Below are 23,375 nucleotides of genomic sequence, written 5' to 3'. Positions count from 1 at the left end.
AAAATGTAAAGTGCTTTAACCTTCCTGTCGTCCTCCCGGGTCAAATTGACCCCGTCTGTTTTGACTGTTCCTTCCTTCCTTCCTTCCTTCCTTCCTTCCTTCTCTTCCTTCCTCCCTTCCTTCCTTCCGTCTGTCCTTCCTTCCTACCTCCTTCTCTCTTTCTTTCCTCTGTCCTTCCTTCCTCTTTTCCTTTCTCCCTCCCTCCTACCTTCCTCCTTTCCTTTCCTTTCTCCCTTCCTTCCTTCTCTCCTTCCTTCCTACCTTCCTTCTTTCTTCCCTCCGTCCTTCCTTCCTCCCTTCCTTCTTTCCTTTCCTCTCTCCCTCCTTTTCTTCCTTCCATCCTTCCTTCCTCCTACCTACCTTCCTTCCTCCCTTCCTTCTTTCCTTTCCTCTCTCCCTCCTTTTCTTCCTTCCATCCTTCCTTCCTCCTACCTACCTTCCTTCCTCCCTTCCTTCTTTCCTATCCTCTCTCCCTCCTTTTCTTCCTTCCTTCCTTGACAACAGGAAGGTTAAAAGAGCTCAATCATAAGCAGCTCAGGAGAAGAGAAATGTTTTTAACCTGGATTTAAAAATGATTTCAGTTCTGCTGGTAGTTTGCACAGGAGAAGAAGACTGAAGACCTTTGTATGACGTAGTTTAGATACCAAAGACCTATAATGGCCTTTCAAATATGAGGGGTAAGAACAGCAATCTCTATTTTTATCTTTATTGTTTATTTGGACACAGTGACAATGCACAATAAACACCAGAAATAGCTATCTGTAGTCTCTGTCCTGGTGTCAGCTGCTGGCACACAGTTCTAAACACTATGAAGTCCTGAAGGCTGTTTAGTGTAAACAAAGAGTCCCAAACAGCCTCTATATCCCTTGTCTCTTCCAGGCTACACCCCGGTAGCAGAGGATGATATAGTCATGGCAGGAGATGAGAAGGAAAAGCAACAAAAAAAAAAGCTCCACCATTCGTCAGCAGTGTCTGGACTGACAGTCACAGAGTCCACATGGGCTTAAGTCTGTCTCACTGCAGCGTCAGCAAGTGCAAAAGGGCTCCGGCATGAACTTCTGCAGACGTCCCAAAGGATTTCTGGCAAGTGTGCAACCCTGTAGACTTTTCAGAGGGAATAGCTCATAATTTATTATAATAACATTGATATAAGTAAATGAGGACTTTATCCAAGAAGCTAAAGTATATCGAGCCAACAAGGTAGAAACATAAAACTAAGAGTTCAACAGTAAATAACCTGCCTTACATCTTTTATTGCACCTGTGGACATCATAGTGTATTGTTAAACACGTGTTTATACTTTCAGATGTGTTCCTATATAAGAATAGATGGCCTAATATATCTGGACTTTATCACTTCACTTCAGCGCAAAGAAACTTTTTGGCATTGTCAAATATAGCTACTAGATTAACTGACATATAGTCTATATTTTAATATTAAGATTCACTGAGTACTAGAATTTCTTAAGTAAAAAAGTATATGTTTTAATCATACGATAAACTGAAAAGTGAGTTTTTATTACTGTTTACATGCTTTATCATTCCTGCACATAAACCTAAAAATGGTGAGTAAGTTTTAATGAATCTAAACATACAGCACGTTTGTATGAAGGCTTATCAGGGCCATGTATGTTAAAAAGAAATGGGGAGGAGGGGTAATATTTTGAGAAAAAAAAATTGAATTTCTGAGATTAAAGTTGTGAATTTACAAGAAAAAAGTTTTAAAAATAAAAAATACAGAGGCTCTGCTGCTTGAACAGGACGGCCACACGTTTATTAGTCTACTCTTCACCTTTCTGATTACATGTCAATCACATACAAGCTGCAGGGCTCCGTCCCCAGGTGTCCCGAGTTAGTGCAATCAGCTTTAACCTACAAGGGAGAGGCACGTTAACCATGCCCACACATGAATCATAACCATGGTGAATCGACCAACACTTATATTCCAAGAGCTGCTAGTGTGGCTAAAAACCATCTCGAGAAAAAAAGTGGGAAAAGTTCAGCTCAGCGCTGATGATGCAGGATGATTATGGCTAAACTACAGGCAGGTGTGGTTTGTTGTAGTTAAAACCAACTTTGGTGCATTTATACCCCTTTTCCACCGAGCTGGAGCTGGTGCTGGTCCAGAGCCAGAGCCTGACTAAGCACCAACTCTTTGCTGGTCTAAAGCAAGAACCGATGCGTCAGTGGGGCGGGGCGGGGCTAACGTTTATTAGCCGGCTAGTGTGGTTTACGTTCAGTAGCTGACTAGCATGGCTAACTGTCATTTACAGAGGTTTAAACATTTGTTGATTAAAAGTACTATTTTTATCATTTTTTGCCAGAGCTGTCGTCGTCTTCTTCTTCTGCTGCTGCTTCTTCTTCGTTTCCGGCAGGCTAGATGTCTTGCGCTATGTTGCTGCCTCTCACTGGTGAATCATGGAAGTGCTTCGAAGGCGCTCGCTGGCTACGTTACACAGTGACGTAATCGCGTGGCTCCTTGCCAGTGGAAATGCAACAGGTTCGTAAGAGGCTGGCTCTAGCACTAGCTTCGAACCAGCACTGGCTCCAGATCGGTGGAAAAGGGGTATTAGATGTTTGGTTCCATTGTTTCACTGCTGCTATAAACGTATAAATCCATCAAAATCTAGTGCCGCCTAAACAACCAACCATGTCCCTTTTAAATGTTGGACAGAGCTGCAGCAGCGACATACTCGGGGGGGCTAACAGTATCGTAAAATGACTGGGCAGCTACTATTGGCATCATGAAGAAGTAAGTCTCCTTAACCCTCCTGTTGTCCTCTAGTCAAGGAAGGAAGGAAAGGAGGAAGAACGAAGGAAAGGAGGGAGGAAGGAGAGGAGGGAGGAAGAAGGAAGGAAAGGAGAGAGGAAGAAGGAAGAAAAGGAGGGAGGAAGAAGGAAAGGAGGGAGGAAGAAGGAAGGAAAGGAGAGAGGAAGAAGGAAGAAAAGGAGGGAGGAAGAAGGTAAGGAGGGAGGAAGAAGGAAAGGAGGGAGGAAGAAGGAAGGAAAGGAGAGAGGAAGAAGGGAGGAAGGAAGGAAGGAAGGACGGACAGGAAGGACAGGAGGGAGGAAGGAAGGAATGAAGGACGGAGTAAAGAAGGAGGGAAGGAAGGGAGAAAAGAGAGAGGAAGGAATGAAAGAGAGAAGGATGGAGGGAGGGAGGACAGATGGAAGGAAAGAAGGAACAGTCAAAACAGACGGGGTCAATTTGACCCGGGAGGACGACACAAAGGTTAAACAAAGAGGTCTGCTAAATATCAGCCTCCCACACAACAGTTCAATAAAACACAAAACACGATATCAGCAATTAAAATTCAGTCTTTAATGACAAAACTCTTTCAGCAAACCTGTAAATTATCTAATGACTAAACCCTTACACATATTTACAATACTCTAATGTGTGCACGATACACCGACCTGCACACTTCTTTTTTTTTTGTAACACATTTACAAAATTGTCCTTCTGTAAGAAGACGGCATGCTTTCACTTTGAAAGAGGAAAATTAATTCATCAAGCATCTCTAAGTTTCATTTAAAACACTCAATTCTCTCCTAAAAGTTAAAATGAGGATAAAATAAGAATGATTTACTTCACTTCTACCCAAATAGAAAAGAGTCATTACTGTCTATTACTGTGCTGAAGCTTCTTGCGATCACTGTTTTCCTTTACAGACTAAAATAACGCAGTGTGAGCGTTGATCACACACAGTTTTTACGAAGCTTCTCAGTTTTAAAAATCAGGCAGCCTCATCTATCAGTCCACTGAGAGCAGCTGTGACCGGCTCAATCTGCTTTTGTTTGCAACAGCTGGTGTTTACCTCTACACACACACACACACACACACACACACACCCCTTTATCTCTTTAAAAGTATGAGCAACATGTGATTTTAAAAAAAAAAAGAAGAAGAAGAAATGTATTCATATAGTAGATGAGGCACATTTTAAATCCCATAAAAAAAACGCACATACAAGAAAAATGTAAAAAAAGAAAAAATGAAATGGATGCTTATTTAGCGTAATCATTTTTAGACTACTTATGTTTTTAATCTGTGTCATTGCTGCTGCTGTAATGTTTCAAACTGCTGCTCAGCTTTATTCAGTCAGATTTCTTTAAAATAACTTTGGTCATATATATCTCTGTGTTATTCTCATAATGACTTTTTGTCTACTTTTATATCTACTTGCCTTTTAAGTCTATCCAAAAACACCAAAACTTCACCATATTCTGCTTTTTACTCTTTTTTTCAACATAATTAGCTTAACTCTTAAACAGGCAGGAGTAATTTGAAGTTACTAATGATCTCATTTGCACCACAAATATAGATTTATTTTTAATGTATTAAGAGTTTTATCTCTACCATGTTGCTCCTATTAAAAGGTATAAAAATGGTCATAAACAATTGAATGAGAAGTGATATATTCTTGATTTCCCTAGTCATTAACATTAGTTTCTAAACTGATTTGATGATTTCTATCAAAGTACAGGACTAGAACAAGCTTCAATTCTACAACAGGGTGTGAAAGAGTCTTTGGCTGTGTTCGAAACCGCATACTACATACTTCTTTCTATACTACATACTTCTATACTACACACTAAAGGACCAGATAGTAAACTACACGATAACCCACAATGCATTTGGTTCCTACCCGAGCTGAAATCATCAGGCTGAAGCTGATTTCATTTTAGCTCTAACTCTGTAAATAAACCACTTTATCCACATTTCTAACCTTTTTAGGAAGAAAGTAAAGTAGCCCTTTAGATCCACAATGTGACGCTAATTTGTCCAAATAACACCTGTTTAAAGTTTTGTTCCTGAGAATTCAGAGTTAGCCGTAGCGAGTAACTCACTTCCTGTCATTTTCATAAAATAAAATACCCATTATCTTTTATTATTAAGAAAACCATAACGATAGAATTGGTGCTTTTATTTTGAAAACAGGAAGCAAACACACCCTCGCTGTAGCTAACTTGAAACCACTGAGGTAGTGATCTGTGACGTTTGTATTTTGGGTTTTTTTCAGAAGTTGCGTTGCATCTTGGGTAATGTGAGTGTGAGTAGTAGCGTTGCATCTTGGGTAATGTGAGTGTGAGTAGTCAGCTCTTGATGCATACTCTGCATTTCTGGAGAATCTAGTAAAATAGTTAGTATGAGTAGTAGGAAAGTATGCGGTTTCTAACACACCCTTTATCTCCTGGTGCAGGTTGCATATTTAACCCTTAAACAGACCTTACTAGTTATGTCATTTGCACCTCAAGTAAGGAAGGAATGAAGGAAAGAAGGAAGGAAGGAAAGGACCGAAGAAGGAAGGAAGGGAAGCAAGGGAGGAAGAAGGAAGGAAAGGAAGGAGGGAGGAAGGAAGGAAGGAAGGTAGGAAGGAAAGGAGCGAGGAAGGGAAGGAAGGGAGGAAGAAGGAAGCAAAGGAAGGAGGGAGGAAGGAAGGAAGGTAGGAAGGAAAGGAGCGAAGGAAGGAAGGAAGGAAAGACAGATGAAGGAAGGAAGAAAGGGCAGAAGGAGGGAACATTTACCCTAACAGCTGAACTTAGATCTGAGGAAGGAAGGAAGGAAGGAAGGAAGGAAGGAAGGACAGAGGAAGGACCCGGGAGGACAACAGGAAGGTTAAAAGAGTTTGTATCTCCTGGTGCACGTTGCATATTTAAGGGTTAAGATGGCAAAAAACAAAAAGTCTCTCATGTCTGTCAGTTAATTATGAGATGAAAGCAGCTTCTGTTCAGTTTCTTCAGCCAGAGTCTGATAAAGCTTTCTAGCCCGACTGCCATGACAGCAGATTCTCAAGGCTTCTCGCTTGTAGCACAAGTAGCGAGCCGAGCGTGTTTAGCATGCTGAAGATAGCTTCCCCTCCACCGGATATCCTATCAGGTATATGAGAGGTACTAATGAGTGTGGTGAGTGTTTGTGTGTGTGTTACATGTGTCAGCTGATAATTTATGGAGGCTCACATTAAAGTTTTAATACGAGTAGTTTTTTGAGTTTTTGTCTTTATTGCCAGTAAAGAATAACCATCTGTTTTTCTACCAATGTGTGTTTGTATTGATTTGAAAATGATGATCAAATTATTCTTTTTTTTTATCTCTTTCAAATGTTTGGCCCATTTCTGCCGATGTGATGAAAAACACAAGTCCTCTAAGTCAAAAGTAATATATTAAAGTGAAATAATGAAATACTAATAAGTCATAAGTCATTATTTTTGAGATAGTTTGACATTATTTTGAGATATTAAATCATTATATTTGAGTTATTAAGTCAGTATTTTGAGAGAGTTTCTCATTATAATGATTTTATTTTTTTAAATCACATTGGCGCAAATGGGCTTCCATAAATATTCCTCCATTTTTCTTCCAATGTGTGTTTGTATTGCTTTGAAAATGACAATTAAATTTTTATTTTTTCATCTCTTTCAAATGTTTGGCCCGTTTCTGCCAATGTGATGAAAAAAAAAGATGCAAACTTTCTCAAAGTAATATAATAAAGTAAAATAATGAGATATTCATAAGTCATTAGTCATTTTTTAGATAGTTTCTCGTAGTTTTGAGGTACTAAGTCTTTTTTTTTTAGTTATTAAGTCAGTATTTTGAGAGAGTTTCTCATTATAATGATTTTTCTTTAATCACATTGGCGCAAATGGGCTTCCATAAATATTCCTCCATTTTTCTTCCTATACTGTATATTAATGTTTGTATTGCTTTGAAAATGACAATCAAATTATTATTTTTTCATCTCTTTCAAATGTTTGGCCTGTTTTCTGCCAATGTGATGAAAAAAAACGATGCAAAACTTTCTCAAAGTAATATAATAAAGTAAAATAATGAGATACTAATAAGTCATAAGTCATTATTTTTTAGATAGTTTCCCGTAGTTTTGAGGTACTAAGTCATTATATTTGAGTTATTAAGTCAGTATTTTGAGATAGTTTCTCATTATAATGATTTTATTTTTTTAAATCACATTGGCGCAAATGGGCTTCCATAAATATTCCTCCATTTTTCTTCCTATACTGTATATTAATGTTTGTATTCTTTTGAAAATTACAATGAAATTATTATTTTTCCATCTCTTTCAAATGTTTGGCCCATTTTCTGCCAATGTGATGAAAAAAAAGATCAGTCAAACGTCAAAATAATGCAAAACTTTCTCAAAGTAATATAATAAAGTAAAATAATGAGATACTAATAAGTCATAAATCATTATTTTTTAGATAGTTTCCCGTAGTTTTGAGGTACTAAGTCATTATATTTGAGTTATTAAGTCAGTATTTTGAGAGAGTTTCTCATTATAATGATTTTTTTTTAAAATCACATTGGCGCAAATGGGCTTCCATAGATATTCCTCCATTTTTCTTAGTTTTCTAGTTAGCATAGTTCGTACTGTTCCTCCAGATGAGCTGATGTGTGATACTTGTAGGTGTGTTTGCAGCTGTGTGTGTGTGTGTGTGTGTGTGTGTGTGTGTGTGTGTGTGTGTGTGTGTGCGCGTCCTCAGTCTCTCAGCGTAATGATAATATCATCGTCTTGTCCTTTCCACAGCATCTCCCCTTCAAAGTCCAGCATTTTGTGTTTGCGGCAGCGCAGCAGGATGCCCACTACCTTATCTGAGATCTTCACGTAGCGGTCGAAGAGGCGGCCGAAGGAAATGACGGTTCTCCCTTCCTTATCCGTGATGCCCATGTCTCTGATAATCCACACCATCTCATCCATCTCTCTGTGGATGTGTTTCTGGGCCCTGTCGCCCCTCTCGGCCGTCTTGGAGCCGTCTTTGGGTCGGCCGTAGCCGCTGTCGCCCTTGCGGAGGCGCTGGTTCATGGCGTACTCGTGGTCGAACTCCTCGCTGAAGGGGTTGAGCTTCTGACCCACCATGTGCTCCTCGGACCACTGCTGCCAGCGGCTTTTGATGTCGCCCATAGTGGCAATCTTAATCTGGAGATAGGAGATAAAGGACAGATTAACAACAGTGTTTGAAGAGTTTTAGACTTTTAATCTTGAATCAGGTTGTTAGATTAAGGGAACACTGCTTTTCTGAGGATGTAGAGTTTGAAATAAGGTGTTTACGAGGCAGAAAATGAAAGGCATTACCACATTGCATTATGGGAATTGTAGGATCCAGTGTTTTTTGGTGCTTGACCCATGATAGGGAATTAAATTTGGGATATCTCAGACTTTGCTGCACCAGTTTTGCCCATTACTTTCTTAACCCTAATGTTTTATTCTGCTAACATTTCTAATGGATTTTGCTATTTCCTGTTTTGTTTCAAAGAGTTTGTTGCTCTCTGACATTTAACCCTTATGTTGTCCTCGAGTAAAGGAAGGAAAGGAGGGAGCAAGAAGGAAGGAAGGAAAGGAGGAAGGTGGGACAGGAGGGAGGAAGGGAGGAAGAAGGAAGGAAAGGAGGGCGGAAGGGAGGAAGAAGGAAGGAAAGGAGGAAGGTAGGACAGGAGGGCAGGCAGAAAGGAAAGGAAAGACGGTAGGGGGGAAGGAATGAAGGATGGAGGAAAGAAGGACAGGAGGAAGGAAGGAGGGAGGGAGGGAGGGAGAAAGGAAAAGAGGAAGGCAGGAAATACAGAGGAAAGAAGGAAGGGAGGAAGGAAAGGAAGGAAGGAAGAAAGGGGGATGGAGGAAAGAGAGAAGGAGGGAGGAAGGACAGGAAGGACAAACGGAAGGAAGGAACGAAGGAAGGTAGGACCAGGAGGGAAGGAGGAAAGGAAAGGAAAGAAGGAAGGAATGAAGGAAGGAGGAAAGAAGGAAGGAAGGAGAGAGAGAAGGAGAAAGGAAAAGAGGAAGGAAGGAAGGAAAGAAGGACAGAGGAAAGAAGGAAGGGAGGAAGGAAAAAAGGGAGATGGAGGAAAGAGAGAAGGAGGGAGGAAAGAAGGCCAGAGGAAGGGAGGAAAGAAGGAACAGTCAAAACAGACGGGGTCAACTTGACCCGGGAGAACGACACAAAGGTTAAGGACCCCACCACTTAGACCTATACTGTATATTAATGTTGGTTAATGAGCCCCACCAACATTTAAATAAAGCCCCTCTCAGCTGCTGTAAACTGATTCCCAGCTTGACCTTTGCCTCTCACTCAGACTTATACATTACTGGGAATATTTATACCTATACATATATGCACTATTTTACAAATGTGAGGACCCATGAATACTGTAAGATTTTTAAAACTGGAGTGGTGGGTCTGGTGGCTGTTCCTTAAAAAATTGTGAGACAGACTTTTGCAACTTTTCTACAGTTTGTGGAAGAAGCAAAACAACTTTTTCTAACCAACTTTAAAATTTAAAAATTCACAAACTTCTCCTAATTCATTCTTTCCCCTCCAAATTTTACCTTCCACTTTCCCTCATTTCTTTTGTGTCTCCCCCCTCATTACTCTCCTCCTCTCTCATCCCAGCTGTCATTCATCAAAATCTCCGTCTTCTTTCTGCACTTCTATTTTATATCTCCCGTTTCCCACCCTCTCCTTCCCCTCTCCTTCCCCCTGCTCCAGTGTCCTCTCCTCTATCGCTATCTTTCCATTCCTCCTCCCTCGGTATTTTCCTCAGCCTGCCAGGCCTTTAGATCAGTGTCATTGGATCTGTTTGTTATTTGACCTATGAAAAGTGAAGACTTGACTCAGAGAGACTTTCCACGAAAACTCTATGAACTCTTAAAGTGGTACCGCTCCCAATCCTCTCTTCTTGGCTTTTTATTTTGCTTCTATTTTTGGCACTTTGGGTTTGTTGCTACACTGTTTCCGGGCTAGCATTTTAACAGAAAAGTGACCAAAGGTGAAACATATTCAACTACAGTTTTAAGGCTACTTTACTGATATAGCATTTTAATTATATGCTACTTTATATTTCTAAGATACTTTGGTTTATGAACAAATTCCAACTAAACAAATGATATAAAACCTCATCTGTACTTTAGGGAATAAACATTATACCTGCCAAACATACACATATTTATTTATTTATTTGTTTGTTTATTTAACAGGGAGAGTGCATGGCTCTCAGCGGGATCATCCCTATGTTCCCCGGGTCCTATGTTCCCCGCTTTGTATGTGACCGGGGAACATAGGGAAGATCCCGTCTACAGTTAGCCAGTCAGCTGAGTTAGCCACTGAGTTAGCAGCCGAATTAGCAGCCGAGTTAGCCGCCGAGTTAGCCGCCGAGCTAACAGCGGAGTTAGCCGCTGAGCTAGCAACCGAGTTAGCCGCGATTGGGGAACATAGGACCCGGGGAACATAGGTACGCTCCCAAACAGCCTCATCTGCACTTTAGGGCTTAAACATTATACCTGCCAAACATACACATATTTATTTATTTATTTATTTGTTTATTTAACAGGGAGAGTGCATGGCTCTCAGCCGTACCAGAATTAGCTACTAGCTAAATTTCATCTGTAGTCCCTGGGCAGGAACAAATAATATGAATCCAACACAGACAAGCACATACAAATATAAAAACAATACAACACAACAGAACAGCAAGAATAAAATGCAATGTTAAGACACAGCAAAACAATGTTAAGATACAACACTAAAAAGATTGCAAGATAGTGAGCTAATTGTGATGTTAGCTTGTAGATTAGCTCGAGTACAGCCTTGCAGAGCTGATAGCATGACCAGACTTGTTTGTTGGTGTTTGGTTTAATGGTGCATGCCTTTAATGGTCCGGTTTAGTCTCACCGCTCTCATTAAACTCACTGTTTTTAGTGACAAAAGCTGAAACGAACTCAATAAACACTAACTGCCCAGCACCAAACAGCAGACTGATAACGTGGCTGGTGAGGAGCATTTAGCATCGAGAGTGATATTTATCTCAGGAGAGTGATCGTTTATTTGCCTTTGACCAACATATCTTAAAGGCTGGCTGTCAGATTATCAAGAAATGAGCTCCAATCTTAAAACAGTCTCTTAGTTTTTATATTGACACATCTTCTGATGACTTAATTACGACTTAAAACATTAAAAATGGACCAGAGATGATGTTTTGTTTAACCTCATTTGATTAGACAGCATATTGCATCTGATGTTATCATTGTTATTTCATCTTACTCAAGTATTGTCAATATATTATTTAAATGATTATTTTAAAGTTAAATTCATTTCTTTTATTTAATATAATTTTTTATTCATTTATTTTTCCTCTCTTCTGTTTGGTGTGCTGTATGGCTGTCTAGGTTGGGGGCATAATATGATGTTCTGTTTGTTTTAATGCAATAAAAAGTACGTAAAAAGTGACGTAATAAACACAATATTTGTAAAAATGTTTTTTGTTTTTTTGGCACATTCACACCCCCCATTAGGAACACCAGGCTAACATTACAGTCATAACCCTTTCCCTTTCCTTTCTTCTTCTTTTTTAATTATTATTTGTCAATCGTTATTTAAAATTGAACATTCATTTATCTAATCAGTTTAATCCAGATGACAGTTACACTAAATGACCAGCAGTGCCAAGTCAACTAGATATAGATTAATAAAATGTCTTTAAACAGTCTCTCATATATTCCTTCTTCTCTTCTTTAAATCATTCTCTCTGTCTCTACCTCTCTGATTTCCTCGTACATTACAGTCATAACCCTTTCCCTTTCCTCTTCTTTTTTTAAATGATTATTATTAAAACTGACATTACATTTATCAGCTCAGTTTAATCCAGATGACGGTTACACTACATGACCAGCAGTGCCAACAAATCAACTAGATATACAGTCTCTCATATATTCCTTCTTCTCTTCTTTAAATCATTCTCTCTGTCTCTACCTCTCTGATTTCCTCGTACACTCCTCCACCCCCCCCCACCCCCCCCCCCCCGCCCCCCTCCACTCACTACCTTCTCTCCTTTCACCCGGTTTTCCTCTAACTGGCTGTCCCACCTGAAGGTTAAACCGGAGAACACACCGCAGAGCACGACTATATTTATTTACATATATTCCATTGCACTGCGGGCCCAGCTTGTGTTTTTATGAGTTGGAGTCGCCTCTCTTTTTGGCGACCCCCCTCGACATTGTGGGGGGCCACCGGTCGACTCCTTTTGCCTTTTATAGGTGGGATTTCAGTATGGGAGTTATGCAACTGTTAGCGCTGTCTGGTGTCCGTGAGGGAGCTGGATTACTTCAGGTGACATCAAAGGGACTTCTGCTTCGACTTGTTTATTCACGCTGTGTGACTTGTGTCAGACTATTTATGCTCTGTTTGAGTGTATTTGTCCTCCTCTGTGTGTTGATTCAGGGAGAGGAGGAACGTTTATCTCGACAAGTGTCTAGTTAAAACTTGTGTATACTCCACTGTCTCATATTCAGAAAAAAAACACAATTAAAAGGCTATTTATATAATATACCAGCAACACTCAAATATGCAAAGTACTTATTCTATAATGATTTCTATCACACAATAAGCCGTTTAGCTGTTAGCCAGAGATATTGGGGAAAGTGTTTGGCCTTTACTGTACTTTCACTTGTCTGCTTGTCAAATTATAAAAAGTACTACCATAAGTTTTCTCCCTTTTATACGACTTTAGCTATTTGGGTTTTTTTTTTTTTTTAAGGTATATTTTTTCAGGCTTTTTTGCCTTTAATGTACAGGACAGTGGAGAGGGACAGGAAACAGGCAGAGAGGGGGAATGACACGCAGGATAAGACCGCTCGGCTCGAGATTCGAACCGGGGTCACCTGCAATGAGGACCGTAGCCTCAACACATGGGGCGGGAGCGCTACCCGCGGAGCTATGCTCAACCCGCTATTTGGGTTTTTGAGGAAGGACATTCCACACAGAGGAGCAGATAAGTGTACAACAGGTATGTAAAAAAGAAAAAAAAGAAAAAAGGAAGTATTATTTTAATCAGTCTCATCATTTTGCAAATCTGGTGTTTAATACAGATTTCTAAAAAATTAACCTGTCCTTGCTAATGCCTTAGACAATAATAATGAGAAATTAAATGTTTAATGCTTTTTTAATGAAACAAATTAATTTGTCTCTTATCTGCTGAAATTATTTGAAGATTCAATTAACTTTTCATTTAGTTTCACTTGAAGTTAATTTAAAGAGTAACTGAACCCAGTCCAATAATTCTGCTATCTTGCCAACGTGCTGACAACAGGATTTTTTTTTTCCACAACCTGAACAGCAGCTGTGTGATCAGACTGACCGCACCCAGCTGTGATGCTGTGTGTCCGTTCATTCACCCTAGCAACCGGCGGGCTGCAAAACAAGGTTAACCCTCCTGTTGTCCTCGAGTCAAGGAAGGAAGGAAGGGAGGGAGGAAAGGAAAGGAGGGAGGAAGGAAGAAGGAAGAAGGAAGGAAAGGAGAGAGGAAAGAAGGACAGAGGAAAGAAAGAGAGAAGGAGGGAGGGAGGAAAGAAGGAAGGGAGGAAGGAATAAGGAAGGAAGGAAAGGAGGGAGGAAAGGAAAGAAGGAAGGAATAAGGGAGGAAGGAGGGAAGAAAGGGGGATGGAGGAAGTACAGAAGGAAGGAAGGAAGGAAGGAAGGGAGGAAAGGAAAAAGGAAGGAAGGGAGGAAAGGAAAGAAGGAAGGAAAGAAGGAAGGAAATAAGGGAGGAAGGAGGGAAGAAAGGGGGATGGAGGAAGTACAGAAGGAAGGAAGGAAGGTAGGAAAGAAGGACAGAGGAAAGAAAGAGAGAAGGAGGGAGGGAGGAAAGAAGGAAGGGAGGAAGGAAAGGAGGGAGGAAAGGAAAGGAAAGAAGGAAGGAAATAAGGGAGGAAGGAGGGAAGAAAGGGGGATGGAGGAAGTACAGAAGGAAGGAAGGAAGGAAGGAAAGAAGGACAGAGGAAAGAAAGAGAGAAGGAGGGAGGGAGGAAAGAAGGAAGGGAGGAAGGAATAAGGAAGGAAAGGAGGGAGGAAAGGAAAGAAGGAAGGAATAAGGACGGAAAGGAGGGAGGAAGGGAGGAAAGGAAAGAAGGAAGAAAATAAGGGAGGAAGGAGGGAAGAAAGGGGGATGGAGGAAGTACAGAAGGAAGGAAGGAAGGAAGGAAAGGAAAAAGGAAGGAAGGAAGGTAGGAAAGGAGGACAGAGGAAAGAAAGAGAGAAGGAAGGAGAGAGGAGGGAAGAAAGGGGGATGGAGGAAGTACAGAAGGAAGGAAGGAAGGGAGGAAAGAAGAATTAGACGGGGTCAATTTGACCCGGGAGGACGACACAAGGGTTAAAACACGTCATTATTATCACCTCATGAAGCTATTTTTGATGTGTTTCCTCGTCCAGTAGATACAGAACAATACTATCATGTTTTTGGAGTCGTGTTTCTTGCTTTTTGATTAATATTAGTCCAATATTCACTTTCCTTTTAGTTCTGGTTTGGCTACGCTCTTCACTATGCTCCATTGATAGTTGCTAACTTGGTTCTAGGCAGGTAGCAGACATGTGGTTCATTGTATCAGCTGTTTTTTGGCTGCTTGGTTTTAAGCAGCGTAATGCAGATACTGAACCAAACAGTATATTTAAATATGAAAATCCTTATTAGTGCATTTAAAATCTTTCTGATTAATGTTAGTCCAATATTCACTTTCCTTTTAGTTCTGGTTTGGCTACGCTCTTCACTATGCTCCATTGATAGATGCTAACTTGGTTCTGGGCAGGTAGCAGCAGATTCATTGTATTTTGGGGGTTGTGTTTCTTGCTTTCTCATTAATGTTAGTCCAATATTCACTCTCCTGTTAGTTCTGGTTTGGCTACGCTCTTCACTGTGCTCCATTGGTAGATGCTAACTTGGTTCTGGGCAGGTAGCAGCAGGTTCATTGTATCAGCTGTTTTTGGCTGCTTGGTTTTAAGCAGCGTAATGCAGAGACGGAACCAAACAGTATATTTAAATGTGAAAATCCTTATTAGTGCATTTAAAATCTTTCTGATTAATATTAGTCCAATATTCACTTTCCTTTTAGTTCTGGTTTGGCTACGCTCTTTACTACGCTCCATTGATAGATGCTAACTTGGTTCTGGGCAGGTAGCAGCAGGTTCATTGTATTTTGGGGGTCGTGTTTCTTGCTTTCTCATTAATATTAGTCCAATATTCACTCTCCTTTAATTCTGGTTTGGCTACGCTCTTCACTATGCTCCATTGATAGATGCTAACTTGGTTCTGGGCAGGTAGCAGACATGTGGTTCATTGTATCAGCTGTTTTTTGGTGTTTGGTTATGGCTGTTTTAAGCAGCGTAGTGCAGAGACTGAACCAAACAGTATATTTAAATATGAAAATCCTGATTAGTGCAGTATTAAAACGTATGTGAGATCATTTTAAATCACTCTACCTTGGGCTTGTTAACCTGTTTCTTGAACTTGATGTCACTCTGCTCAGTTTTTGATTCGCTATTATCGCTGAGCCCGGCCTCCTCTCCGAGCCCGCTGTCCTCCGTATCCAAACTGCTGCTCCTCGAGCCCAGCTTCTTCTCCTGGAGCATCTGCTTCTTGTCTTGGATGACTCCTCCTCCACTCTGCAGAGCCCTCATTTGGCGCCGCCGTGTTGGCGACTCGTTGCCTAGAAACGGCTTACTCTCCTCGGGAGCTGACTCCATCTTGCCTTTGATAGCGTTGACCACATCGCTGCCACACTCGCTGCGTGTTGGCTGGACTGTCTTGGTTATAGAAGTAGTCCGGATCATACTGTCACTGCTGTCGCCATCGTCTGCTGTGATTACACGCGGGGTGACGGCAAGTTTGACCACATTGTTGCGTTCTTTTGAGTGTTCGTCTTCAATAGATGAAGGCATCCAGCCACTTGGGATGCTGTCCTGCTTGCCTGAGTGATCATTGGCCCAGCCCTGCCAGCTTTTGGCCAAGCTGGCCACCATAGCAGCACATTTTATCTTCCTCACCGCCCGTTTGAAAGCTTGAGGCTCTTGTGGTGCAACTGTGGAGGTCCCACCGCTACTCATTGTGACTGGATTGTTTGTTTCGATCTGCTGGAAAACGAAGAGCTTGCAGAGTGTTTGTAGTTTATCCGGAGGTCTGATGAAGGTAAAATGTTGGCAAGTTTGCTTAATCTAGGAGGCATTAAATGTAATCAGTATCTTCAAAAGTCAATCACTCGTTTAGTCTCCCAAGAAAAAACTTCTTCAGGTCTTGAATCTTTCTCTTTTTCCAGACTGTGCAAAAGTCTTTATAGATTTTTTTTTATCTTTATAGATCTTCACAGAAACATCCGGAGCTTTCCAGATCGTCAGTCGGTCAGTGGGTGAGCTGCCGGTGTGAAGAGTGCGAGGTCTTTGCCTTTAATCCCCTGCTGAAGCCCCTGTGGCTCCGCACCGGCCTTTAAATAGTGAGGGGTCGTAAAGGAAGTGATGTCGCATGGGGTCCACGTGAGACAGGAAAGTCCAGTGTCAACACTCTTGTTACTGTGGCACAGGTTCACGCACACACACACACGCACGCCACGCATACACACATGCACAGGAGTGGAATTTCTCCTCAGGGACCCGGGGAACAGGTGCCCAGTGTTTTTAGCGACTCAGAGGTTTCAGTCCTGACACACAAATACACAGATACACTCAAACAGAAACAGGCCTTTGCTCTGAGTCACTCTGCTATACTCAGGGGAACAACGTATGTGTGTATATATATATGTGTTCATTGTGTGTATATATATATATAGGAATGTTTTCATCCAGATACACGACTTTCCTTCATTGCACAACAGGTTCGGATCACTTTAAAACGTGTGCGCTTGTCCGAGTGTGAATTCCTGAATTGTAGGTCACGGATAAATCATCCGGTCTGAGTGTTTGTGTGTCTGTGGCCGAAGCTATTTTGGTCTTGTATGTTTGTGAATGAGTGAGTGTGGATTTCTGGATTATGATTAATATATATCAACTAGATTTAATTAAAGTGACCCAATAGAGGCTTCAAATAAAAAGGCTGTATATAAAGATGTAAGTAGTGGGGTGTGACATCATCTATTGTTTTGCATTGAAGCCGGTTTGAAGTCCAGAGTTGCTATGTTTTCCATTTGGAGCCAGGATCTTCAACTGGAAACTTACTGGTAATACACAATGGTGCACACATGAACTACTTTAGCGAAACTGTGCTAATAGGGCAGCTATTGTTATCAAGTAACATTTAATTTAATGAGCTATTGCAACAAAACGCCAGACTCAGTGTGAGTCCAGGAGAGTAGCAGGTGAGCCAACTGTCAATCAGTCCCCACATGTCAAAGCTGCTGTAAGTCTTTTAAGATTTATTATGGGCTTTCTTGCCTTTATTTAGACAGTAACTGGCATAGAGGACGACAGGAAACAAGGGGAGAGAGAGAGAGAGAGAGGAATGACCTGCAGCATAGGTAGGGGACACTGCAATTATGTGGCAGCTTATTAATGAAGCAATGATTTCCAAACTGATGACCAGCATGGTTATTATTCACTCACTCCTATTTGGAAGGTCGTGGCTCCAAACGGAAATGACGAGAATAAAAAGCAACTCTGGACTTAAATGTGGCTCCAATGCAAACCAACAGGTGGCATCAAACCTAATGTAGGATGTAGTGCAGAGGTATATAAATATATACTTTGCTGTGGTATATATATATATGTACCACAGCAAACTGATGTAACTGCATTCCTGTGCATCCTCGCTGGTGTCCGCCTTACACAGAACCACTCTAAGGGGACTCAAAATGTGATTGCTGTTATTAGTCTTTGGAGCCATTTCTAAATGAACTACTGCTACTGAAGTCTTAGTGGTGAAAGAGCATATCACATATGAGTGTTCAGGCTCATTTTATATTTCTTGAACAACAATGGAGGTCTACAGCATATAGTCAGAAGCGATTAGAAGGTATATCAGACTTTGGATTCACACATAGTACTTGTGCATAGGGTCAGCTCATTGTTTGTCTTGCACAAGAGATTTGATGATGGCTTGGTACTCTCTTATTTTTGTGTGTTTTTTGTATTTATCATTCTATATATATGTGTTATAATTGCATTTTAGGGTCCTTTTATTTAGTTTATAGTTTTTATTGTTGTATACATTTGTTTTTTTTATTTCATTTTGTTTGTTTTTTTCTAATTCACTATTTTTGAGCTGCTGTAGCAATGAATTCTCCCCACTGTGGGATCAATAAATTAATCTTATTATTATTATTGTTGTCGTTTCATCCAGTTGTTGTCTTCTGTTGATTGATTGAGTTTTTTTAATCGTACCTTGCTGCTGTGTAAGAGTGCCAAACTGAATTTCATTGTGTAACTACAATGACAATAAACTTCCTTATGTCCTTATGTCCTTGTTGACAATCTCTCGTTGGCCTGCGGGGGGACTACAGATGAAAACTAGCCTCTTGGCCGACTCTGTCACTTTTACACTGTGATGTAAACTACCATGTTGATTGATGTGTTCTGTCACTTCCAAATAAATCTTAAAATAAATAAGAAAAATGTAGAAAATGAACAGCTATATCCTTTAACAATACACAAGACATACCATGAAGAAGCTTTATAGTTATCATTGGTGTGGATCTTAGTTGAACTCGCACACAAAACAGAATATTAAAAAAACCCACTCAGGTGTTAATGATTTACTCGATAAACCAAAGCGTAATTATTAATTAGCAAATGTTGTGTATGATGCATGTCGTGAGAACTGAGAATATATTTAAAGTCTCGATGAAACATTTCTATCTGTGTCTGACATGCAGCCAGACAAAGCAGAGTGTGTCTTCTAAATGTGTGTTCGGTCTAAAATAACCGAATGGTGGCCAAGCCGTCACCGGCTCAGGTTTCCGGCATGTGTGTGTGTGTGTCTGTGTGTGTGTGTGTGTGGCTGTGTGTGTGTTTCAGGGGTCCAAGTCCCAAACCAGCAGCTGCCTCACGTGCACGCTCCTACCGCCCGCTGTGCACGGCGGACATGCACCGAAATAGACACGCCTGGCACTAGAAAGTTATGAGAAAGGTGTCAGAGCGGTGTGTAATGGTATGAGTATTTATATATGACTTAATCAAAGGAAAAGTGCTTTTTGTACTGTATGTGAACCGTGAGTCATCGGCTGTATAATTATGCGGTATACTTTGTGGAGTCCTGTAGGAAAAATCTTTGCAATTACTCACCTGCAGCGTGAAGCAGGTTCAGCTACAGAGTAGTAAGCTGGCAGGGAGTCTGAGACTAGCTGAAGGGCTTTTGGTAAGCTTGAGGTTCTCTGAAATGAGCACTTCTCTTTTGTCTTGTTTTGTTTAGCTTTTTATTATCTTGTTTTTTATATTGAATTTAAGACTGAAAAGAAATGGTCACATAATAATATAAAATGAAAGAGTAAAAATAAAAAACAAGGTAAAAAGAATGTCCATTTTGTGCAAAAGAAATACCAATCAGCATGTAACCCTCCTGTTGTCCTCAGGTCAAGGAAGGACGGAAGGAAAGAAGGAAGGAAGGAAAAAGAAGGAAAGATGGAAAGAAAGATGGAAGAAAGGAAGAGAAGACAAGAAGGAAGGAAGGAAGGAATGAGGAAGGAAGGGAGAAAGGAAGGAAGGAAAGGAGTAAGCAGGGAGGGAGGAAAAGAGGAAGGAAGTAAGGAGAGAAGGCAGGATGGAAGGAAAGGAAGGAAGGAGGAGGGAGCAAAGAAAGAGGAAAGGAGGGGAAGAATGAAGGAAAAAATAAAGAGGAGGGGGGAGGAAAGAAGGAAGGAGGGCGGGAATGGAAGGAGGAAGGAAGGAAGGAAGGAAGGAAGGAAGGAAGGAAATGGTATGGTGGAGGAAAGAAAGAGAGAAGGAGGGAGGAAGGAAAGGAAGAGAGAAACAGAGAGGAACAGTCAAAACAGACAGGGTCAATTTGACCCGGGAGGACGACAGGAAGGTTTAAAAAAAAAAGCTTTCAAGCCAGCACTTCACTTTATATGATGTTATGCTTCACACTCCGCTGTCGGTGATGTTGCCACAGCATGTCTGATGTGTGCTACAGGAGCTCAACTGTGCTGCACTGCGGTTGTGTTTTGTACTTTAGGTAACCTGCAGCCTCTGATGCTAACCCCAACAGCTTCATGATGCTTCTGTGCAGCAGAATTGTTTTCCTGCAATCATGCCATCAACTAAAGTAGATGAAAGCAACAGGCCACAGATGTAACATCTATTTTTAGGAGAGAATAAAACTCACCAGCATGTGTGATTATGTCAGAATGAAGAAGCCCATTGTGGTGGAGCATCGGGGGGGGGAGGAGGAGGAGAGGGGGGGGGGGGGGGGCTTGGACCTGCACACAGGCCTCCATTAGTAAAACACAAAAAGCCCAATGTTACAATAAAACTGTGGATGACATCATTATGGGTGAGTAAGACTGGCAAAATTAACTGAGCATTTATGTGAAAAAACAAAAAGGTTGCACAATGAATCACTGGTTTAATGTACCACTGAGCAAGCACGCTAAGATCCGCCACCTGGTGACTTGTTGTGGACAAAAAAAAACTTGGATCTCGATGCTCTAAAGATAGTAGAGATGGTTTTGGATTTCATGAAGAACGCAGCTCCTCCACCCGTCCTCATCAGCATGTGGGACTCCTCAGTCAACATAGCGAAGTCTTTCCACTTCCTGGGAACCACCAACACACCTAAAAAAAGAAAGAAGGCTCAGCAGAGGATAGATACTTCCTGCAACATCTGAAGGAACTCAAAACATATGATGGTGCATTTCTACATCACCCATCAATGAGTTCAGTCCATCCTCACTCTGCTGCAACTGCTGAAGACAAAATATGTGTCTCTAAGATATCTTCTTTTGGTGATGATTTATTTCATTGGTAATTCTATAAGAAGTGGCAAGTTATTTGATTTATGCCTCTTAGTGAGACTTGTTGCAAAGCTCTTTTTATATCTTTAAAGACCATGTAAAGTGAATTCAGACATTTTCTTCTAAACACATTAAATAGGTCATAAATGTGTTTCTTAAAAAGGTGTAAAAAGCATTTCAACCATTTAGATTTGAATTGTGGAGCTAGGCTTCACAAACTGTGTTTCAACATTTCTGTGTTCAGGATTTAGTGATTAGCATAAACCCGCCCCTGCTGCTGTAGAGGTATAAATACATTCAACGCACACTACTACTACTACAGTCTACAGTTAGCCAGTTAGCTGAGTTAGCCGCCAAGCTAGCCGCTGAGTTAACTGCTGAGCTAGCCGCTGAGCTAGCCGTCGAGCTACCAGCTGAGTTAGTCGACGAACTAGCAGCAGAAAGCTCTCAGACCTAGCGTCCATGTTTCTGGTAGAGGTGGTGACTTTGATTGACAGGTGACACTTGGTAGGGGGCGGGGCTTCAACGAACTCCGCGGCCACGCCCACAGCGTTTGGAAGCAGAGAAAGAGGCTGATTTTTACACAACTTTGAAGCCTAATTTCATATATTTGGCGATTTTTTTAATCATTCAAATTTGGCAGAGTGGTTAACAACACACTTTTCTGTGGTATGTCAAACTCAGAACACATATTTATTCTTACTTTACACAGACTTTAACCATCTGAGTTGTATCTTCTTGAGGCTTCACTGAGGAATTTGGAAGGAATTTGACTCACTACAGTTTTCAGATTAGGTATTATCCTCTTTCTCCGTCAGTATGTTTGTATGTTATGTTTGTTTGTATTTTTTCTTCATAAATGAGCAAATACCATCTCTTGTTATTGAGCAACTTCCACCACAGCTTTTTTTTTTTTGTATATAGTTTGATTGAAGACTGACCAAAGTCTTTTGACCCAGGTCGCCTCTAATCTCACATAGCCAGACATCCTTCTGGTCGGACTCACGATGATAAGCTGTTCATTTACAGGAAGGAGTGAAATTTACGACGATGAAGGCAAAGCAAACTTTAAATGTATAAATCATTCTTTTGGAGTGAATTGAAGTTTTCAGAGTTTGGCTGATTGATGTGATGTAAATTGGGTTTATTGGCAAAATGGTATGAAAATGTTGAGAGAGAGTGAGAGGTGAGGTGATTTATGAGCTGGACTCAAATAAGTACAAGCTTGTTTAACCCTTAAACAGGCCTTACTAGTTATGTCATTTGCACCTCAAGTAAGGAAGGAAGGAAGGAAGGAAGGAAAGGAGGGAAGAAGGAAGGAAAGGAGGAAGGCAGGGAAGCAAGGGAGGAAGAAGGAAGGAAAGGAAGGAAGGAAGGAAGGTAGGAAGGAAAAGAGGGAAGAAGGAAGGAAAGGAGGGAGGAAGGGAAGGAAGGGAGGAAGTAGGAAGGAAAGGAAGGAGGGAGGAAGAAGGAAGGAAAGGAAGGAGGGAGGAAGGAAGGAAGGAAGGTAGGAAGGAAAGGAGGGAAGAAGGAAGGAAAGGAGGAAGGCAGGGAAGCAAGGGAGGAAGAAGGAAGGAAAGGAAGGAGGGAGGAAGGAAGGAAGGAAGGAAGGAAGGTAGGAAGGAAAAGAGGGAAGAAGGAAGGAAAGGAGGGAGGAAGGGAAGGAAGGAAGGAAGAAAGAAAGGAAGGAAGAAAGGACAGAAGGATGGAACATTTACCCTAACAGCTTAACTTAGATCTGAGGAAGGAAGGAAGGAAGGAAGGACGGAAGGACGGACAGATGAAGGAAGGAAGGAAGGAAGGAAGGACAGAGGAAGGACCCTGGAGGACAACACGAAGGTTAAAGAGTCTGTATCTCCTGGTGCACGTTGTCTGTTTAAGGGTTAATCCCTTCTGCAATCTCTCTCTCTCTGCAGACAGTGGACATTTAATTGTTTATTAGTTTTATAAAATGACAACCACAGCTACAACGCTTTAAATGTGAGTCTGTTCTTTTGCACAGTAGCCAAACTGAAACAGGAAATGTCTCTTTTAACCCTTAAACAGGCAACGTGCACCAGGAGATGCAGACTCTTTAACCTTCCTGTCGTCCTCCCGGGTCAAATTGACCCCTTCTGTTTTGACTGTTCCTTCTCCCTCCCTCCTTTCCTTCCTTCCTTCCTCCCTCCTTTCCTTCCTTCTTCCCTCCTTTCCTTCCTACCTTACTTCTTTCCTCCCTCCTTCCTTCCTTCCTTCCTTCCTCCCTCCTTTCCTTCCTTCTTCCTCCCTCCTTCCTTTCCTTCCTTCTTCCTCCCTCCTTCCGTTCCTTCCTTCTTCCTCCCTTCCTCCCTCCTTTCCTTCCTTCTTCCCTCCTTTCCTTCGCTTCCTTCCTCCCTCCTTTCCTTCCTTCTTCCTCCCTCCTTCCGTTCCTTCCTTCTTCCTCCCTTCCTTCCCTTTTCCTTCCTTCCTCCTTCTTTCCCTCCTTCCTTTCCTTTCCTTTCCTCCCTTCCTTTCTCCCTCCTTTCCTTCCTTCCTTCCTCCCTCCCACCTTCTTTCCTTCCTTCCTTCCTTCCTCCTTCTTTCCCCCCTTCTTTCCTTCCTTCTTCCTTTCCTCCCTCCCTCCTTTCCTCCCTTGTTTTATTCCACTGTTAACATAAAACCACCTCATTCAACGTCTACACTTCTCTCCA

The 23,375-nt window shown here is 41.3% G+C and overlaps 1 protein-coding gene across 1 annotated transcript; it reads right to left on the bottom strand.

The window, feature by feature from the left end:
• Nucleotides 1-7,494: 7,494 nt before the first annotated feature.
• abraa (actin binding Rho activating protein a) lies at nt 7,495-15,947 on the bottom strand. The gene is made up of 2 exons (XM_053316710.1): nt 15,254-15,947; nt 7,495-7,932 (listed from the first exon to the last, which is right to left on the bottom strand). The coding sequence occupies exons 1-2, from the start codon at nt 15,875-15,877 to the stop codon at nt 7,495-7,497; spliced, it is 1,062 nt and encodes a 353-aa protein (XP_053172685.1). The 5' UTR covers nt 15,878-15,947.
• Between the last annotated feature and the right edge of the window lie 7,428 nt (nt 15,948-23,375).

The sequence above is a fragment of the Scomber japonicus genome, chromosome 3, assembly GCF_027409825.1.
Source record: "Scomber japonicus isolate fScoJap1 chromosome 3, fScoJap1.pri, whole genome shotgun sequence".
Classification (NCBI taxonomy): domain Eukaryota; kingdom Metazoa; phylum Chordata; class Actinopteri; order Scombriformes; family Scombridae; genus Scomber; species Scomber japonicus.
This window is presented reverse-complemented; position numbering and strand designations above follow the sequence as displayed.

Coding starts and splice junctions, on each gene's coding strand:
- abraa (XM_053316710.1), bottom strand. CDS start 15,877: ATGAGTAGCGGTGGGACCTCCACAGTTGCACCACAAGAGCCTCAAGCT. Junction 7,933..15,253: donor AACAGGTTAACAAGCCCAAG/GTAGAGTGATTT, acceptor TCCTATCTCCAG/ATTAAGATTGCCACTATGGG.